Raw genomic sequence first — 6,000 nt, 5'->3', positions numbered from 1 at the left:
AGGCGATTGGGCGACTCGGCTCCGCCCTGCGCGCAGACTCCGCCCACCACGCCGCTGAGGGGGCAGAGGGGAAAAGGCAGCGACTACGTGACCCCCGCGACCCCCAGCTCGTCCAAGGCTCCTAGCGGCTCGGCGCATGCGCAGTGTCTCCCTGTGAGGGAGGAGAAAAGATGGCGGAAGCGGGGTGAGGGATCCGTTGGAGGCGAGTCTCCCGGCGGGGCGCGGGCGGGCCGGGTTGGGCCCGCGCGGAGGAGGGAAGTTTGGGCCGGCGCTCCCGTCCCATCCCTCACACCGGAGGCGGCGGCGGCGGCGGCGCTGAGCCCGGGGCCGCGGCTGCGAGGCCTGGCCCGGCCCGGCCTTAGCGAGGCTCCGGGGCGGCGGGACAGCGCCCAGCTCGGGTGTGAAGGAGGGTGCGGGCGGCCGGGCCTCGCCCGCCTGTCACTTAAGTGCCGCAGCGGTCTGTGCCACATTATGTGTATCGCGCAGTTCCCCGGGGAAGCACGCAATGAATGGGACCCGGCCACGCGCGTGAAGGAACTGTCACAGGAGAAAAATGACTGTCTAGCTCTAAAAAGAGCTGGCCCATTACAAGTTAGTGCTTGACAAGGTGTAGCAACTCCATAGCTGGTTGTTGTGCAGCTTTCCTTCACAAGTGTCCTTCGCGCTGTCTCTGCTTTGGGTGAAGAGCCCTGTGTTTTGCAGAGTAGCTTTCTGTCGCTTTTTTGCAGTTCGGGATTATTGGTGGAAGAATAGCCTCCGTCATAGGGCTGGGCAAAAGGGGTTGTGTTGCAGGAGGAGACATTTAAGGACATCCAAGTGGGCCGGCCCCATCTGTTGAAATTTAGCCCTGTGCTGTTGCATGTTACATCATCATTCAGTTCGTAAATGTATAAGCCCGGTCTTAAAACTCATTAGGGTTTGTTCTTTCCTTTAAAGCTTCAAAAATACACGATCGAGTGGAAGTATTCAGAAATGTAACTATTGCTGAGAGAGCACCATATATGAATGGTATTTTTTTTCTTTATTTATAAGATGCCCTGTGATGACTTGTCAAAGAGAATTGAATCAGTTTTATAATTTTTATTCTTCAGTAGGGAGATGTTATCCTCCATTTGTCATAAAATACCCACCTGCTGAGCTGACATTTCCTGGGTCATCAGCTCTAAAAAGGCATTTATTTTGGAAAACTCTGTGTGACCTAAATAAAGGAGTCTGTTAGCTGTCATTGATGGAAACCTTTATTCTAAGCTACAGCTCATATAAGGCATAATATTTATATATCACAGGGCTAGATGTTAGTTCCATTATATTAGATTGTACTCTGTCAAATACGTAGGACCAGGGCTGGACATGTAATTCAGATGTAAGTCACTGGGTTCAGGAATAGATCCTAGGCTATCCCCAACAAAACTGTTACTGTCTTTAGTTATGTTTTCTTCATGGAGCTACTGCATGAATTTTCAAGAAATTAATACAAGTGAAAGTTCAGAGACTAAAAGCTGTTTTTGAAAAAGTGAGATCACTTGAACTAAGGAATAACTACTAGCTCTTAGAAGTAGTAGACTGTTATCCTCTGGTGGAAGAACTGAAGTGGGAATGCACACATCTTGCCAGTCTTACTACCAGTCATTTGTATTAATTATGAAAAACCCAGTGCATTATTTCCTTTAGTGAGGACAATTTAGTGAAGTTGAGCAAAATTCTGTTGAAATAAACAGATATTTTAGTTGTAACATTATGGTGAAATGCACCCATATTCTTCACAGGAAGAAAATGCTTTCAAGTTTGAATTTAAATGTAAGCAAAATGTGTGATAATTTCATGAATGTTATATTTTTATTTATCAAGACAAGGAACTTAGCTCACATGTACACTGTTGTGGTCCGCTGCATATAATCATAGCCTTTGTATTTTAACATGTAATAGGTTTCCCCACAGTCTATGTAATAAAGGTTTGTATTTCTGGAGCAGGAGGTCTGCCACCATGAAGTTCCCAGTGGCAACAGTGTGCAATAGAGTGGCAATCTAGTGCTCCACAGTTGTAGGAATCACTAAAGTCTAATATTTGACAAGTTACTGGGCAGTGCCCAGCAGAAGCTTGTTAGGCTTGACAGTACTTTTTTTTCTGCTGATCCCTGTAAGTTTCTAAAGGACTGCTTTCTGTGCCCTTCCACTTTTTCTTTAAAAAGAAACTTCTTTCCTACCTCTTCCTATAAAAAGCCCTGCTTTTTTTGTTGTTGTTCAGGCCTCGTGGTCAATGCTTTTGTTTCATTTATAGTTTGTGTTAGAAACTGATGTGTTTGTTTCAATTTTAAATAATGCTTCTATGGATAAAAGTCATCTTCAGCTAATGAAGGGAGAGAGGCAGGTTAGGAAAGATCAGGAAGGCTGCTGAATTAGAGGGAATCTGTTACTTCAATTGGAAGGGGAAGAGCAGCCAGAACTGCTTATCAATGAATTCCCTCCCTAGAACGTTGCTGTGCTTCAGAAGGCATCAGAGAAGTGGAGAAAAAATGCCTTTACAACTTTTCTGTTTCCAGAGGGCTAAAGCTGGTGATTTTTTTTGGGGGGGGTTGTTTGTTATTTTGGTTGGTTGTTGTTTGTTTGGGGGTTTTTTTAAGTATCCTGGTGCAGGTGTATGAAGGGGTTAGCCAGAACTGTAGTGAAAAAGGATGTTAAAGTAGACCTTCTGCATAATTTGGTGGTTTTGCCTATGATTCCTGGATGCTTTTGATATATCTTAAATGTTTTTTCCTTTCTCTGAAGAATTTGCAATAGAAAGTCTCAACAAACTTAAAGCTGTGTCTGTGCTCAGGTTATAGAGAGAAAGAGAAATTACTTTCTTAGGAAGTAAAATGAATTGGCCATGAATATTAATTGGAAGAACTTAATATTTTTTTACTTGGTATATTCTATTCTTATACATCTGAACTACGTATATTTCAATTCCTCCCAGGCTGGAAAAACACTGCACAACTATGGAGAATGAATCAAACACAACAACGTGTTCTGCATCTACAACTACTAGCACCACCACCTCCAGGACACAGCCACCACAGATATCTGTCTACAGCGGTTCTGACCGACATGCTGTCCAGGTACTAGACTCTGAGATGCTGCATATAGAGAGATGGAAAGGGATGCTCAAACCCAGGCTTATCAAAACAGGTTGTATAGTTCTGCCTTCCAGCCAAGGTTTAACATTTAATCCTTGCTCTCTCCTGGGTCTCAGTGTCTGACTAAATAGTTTTCATGAAACACTGATCGTTTACAAAAGGTGATTGGACTTATTAACGGTTGAGTACTCCAAGGCTATCCGACTTTTGGGTGGCTGAGGGCCACAGGCTACTCCTCTGACATTTCCTGTGTGGGCTGCATGCCATGGTGTGGCACTATGTGGGCATCCTCCCACTGCATGGGTGCCCCCCCAGCTACATAGTGCCACTCTCTCCTGCACATTGTGCCACATGGCCTCTGCCACACTGCGTGCCCCTTGCCTTACTGCATGCGCTCCTTTCCTCTATACCCTGCTGCATTGCATAGAGTCCCTGAGTCCACTGAGTCCCTCAGTTGCAGGCTTCCTTGGCTGTTATGTGCTGTGCTGCCCCTCAGGGGTGGGAGCAAGAAGGAGAAGTTGGAGGATGGAGCAGAGACCTAGAAACTCTGATGGGGGCAGGAGAACCTGGAGTCCTGGGGTAGTAAGGTCTGAATTGTGAGCCCAGGGGCCACATCTTACCCCTCAGGGGCTTCATGTGGCCCACAGATTGCTAGTTAGATGGTCCTGGTGTAAGCTACTGGCCTGTCTCCTCAGACAAGGAAGGACTAATGCTATTCATGGTTCACTAACACAAACATTTGCAAAGCAAACAGACATAAAGCTGTTTTCCTGGTGAGGACAGGCTGCAGGGGTCCAGATGCTTTCCTTGTGCCTTTCTACTCAGGGACTTGTCATAAGAGCCATCCTCTCCCTCCTGTAATTCTTGCCCAGTGTCCAGGTCCTTACAGGACACACCTCATCCCTTCACAGTTGGGTTGGATAATTGAACCAAGCTGACTGATCCTCAAAGAGACAATCCACTATTGCACAATTCCCTCCTCCAAAACCTTGCTAATCTCAGGGCAAGTTCTACAGTCTGAAGTACCCATATTTATAGTCTGCCTCTACCACTTGTATACCTAAATATAAATGGCCTGTGTGCGTGTGTGTGTGTATTTGCTTTGGGGTCTCTGCACACAAATGCTTCAGGTTCCTTTCATGCTTATGGGTCATCAAGAGTAGACAGATCCTCTCCTGCAGGATTTCCTGAAGCTCTTCTGCCAGTTGCTTATAGGTATACTGAAGAGAAGCTAGAGTTACTGAAACCTTTCCAGTTCCCCCATGGAGCAGTGTCTGAGTATCAAGTAAGAAATTTGGCTCCCTGTAACGCAGTGAATTACTTATGTTCCCATTTGGTCTTACCTGTCTCTGTTTCTTTTAAAATAGCTTGAGCAATAACAGCTGCTCACTGGATCATTTCACAATCTTTTTTTTTATCACATATAACCACAAGCTTGTTTCTTCATAGTCTGTTCTGAGAAGTGATCATCTTCTGTCTCAGTCATTACTATTCCATTTTATTAGGTTATAATCTTCCCAATCGCTTCTTGTAATTACTACCTCTGTCTCTTTCATGTAAAGGATTTTAATCTTTTTTGAAGGAAGTTTCCTTGGCTGGTTCTCTTCTCTAGCCAGTCTCATTCGAATCAAAGTAGGAATCTTATAAATCTTGCAGTCCTCGTCACTCTTATCATGATATTTATCTTTATTCCACTCATTGTTTTCTGTGGGTTTGGAGTGTTTTGTAGATCCCTAGCTATCTTCACAAACCTCCATCCATTTGGTTTCCAAGGATGATACCTTGACTCATTGCTGTCCCAGAGTGAATAGAACCCCCAGGAATCCATTTACCATGGTGCTGGTATTCAGCTGCAGACTGCAACCCCTTCTGTTTATTTTGCCTCTCCAGAATCTGCAGGGAGGCTCCCATATCTGCCTTTTGGTATTTCTGTTGTGTCATTGGCTCTAGGAATGTAACGTCCTTCATCCTGTCCCCCAGAAGTGAGGGCAGGGTGGGCCTGGAGAGAGATGTTTCCTTGCTGCCTCCATTTTTTTTATAGCTATTTTGATTTCCTCTCTTCTCAGGGCCAGTCATCCCTGTGCATTTTCCAGCACTTTTAAATTGCCAGACTCCCTGCCCAGTCCAGGAGGGACCAGCAGTAAACTCAGTGTTTTTCAGATTCTCCCTGCAGGACCTAGTTTATTAATGCACAAAGAGAAACTTGCAAAATAACACAAAAAAACCTCTCAATGACAAAAACTAGCTGGAGGGGCCCAAAAACCTTTCCCTCCGTATCCCACCAGGACCTTCCATAGAAGTTGAACCATCCTTCTACTGCCCTTCCCCCAGCTGAGCTCTTGGCCCTTCACAATGGGGTCTGACAGCCACAGAAGACTTTTTTTTTTTTTTAGCTCTGTGGTCCTTAAAGGAGTGGAACACCTTTTTACAAATAAAAATGGTACTGTTATACAGACTAGATTTATGATGTTTCTTATAGATATGTAGTAGAATGTATTAATTGCCTTAATTAGAAATACCATGAGTCCCTGATGCTAATTAATTGCCTTAATTAGAAATACCATGAGTCCCAGTCTTGTATGCTGGCATGGTCAGTTCAGCGCTGCACCATTTAGTTTATTGTACAAGTTAGTTTTTTTCTGATCAGACTTTAAAAACCAAAATGCTCAACGTGTAGATAATAAGATTGAAATCCTGGCACCACTGAAGTAGTGACTTCAGTAGGGCCAGGAGTTTATTTTAAAGGTTCTGTAATACATTTCTTTAAGCGGGAGTTTGCCTCCGTGTTTTTGCCTCCTTATTTATCTTCAGTCTCCTGCTGTAGTCCAACATTTTGTGCCAGTTATCCATTTGGCAACTGTGCTCCAGGAGAACCAGCTTTCAG

General features: G+C 44.5%; 1 protein-coding gene across 8 annotated transcripts in view; it reads left to right on the top strand.

The window, feature by feature from the left end:
* Nucleotides 1-50: 50 nt before the first annotated feature.
* PHC3 (polyhomeotic homolog 3) overlaps nt 51-6,000 on the top strand; it is a 124,403-nt gene continuing 118,453 nt past the window's right edge. For 6 of the 8 annotated variants that reach the window (XM_090051295.1, XM_090051292.1, XM_090051293.1 and 3 more), the window contains exons 1-2: nt 68-184; nt 2,957-3,098. In XM_090051295.1, coding sequence (XP_089907421.1) covers nt 171-184; nt 2,957-3,098 — 156 coding nt within the window. In that variant the 5' untranslated portion in view covers nt 68-170. Of the gene's footprint in view, nt 203-936; nt 1,009-2,956; nt 3,099-6,000 lie in introns of all 8 variants that reach the window. The other 2 variants (XM_090051290.1, XM_090051289.1) reach the window with 2 other exon arrangements.

Source organism: Crocodylus siamensis, chromosome 6, assembly GCF_052110815.1.
Source record: "Crocodylus siamensis isolate JL-2025a chromosome 6, ASM5211081v1, whole genome shotgun sequence".
In the NCBI taxonomy this organism is placed as follows: domain Eukaryota; kingdom Metazoa; phylum Chordata; order Crocodylia; family Crocodylidae; genus Crocodylus; species Crocodylus siamensis.
This window is presented reverse-complemented; position numbering and strand designations above follow the sequence as displayed.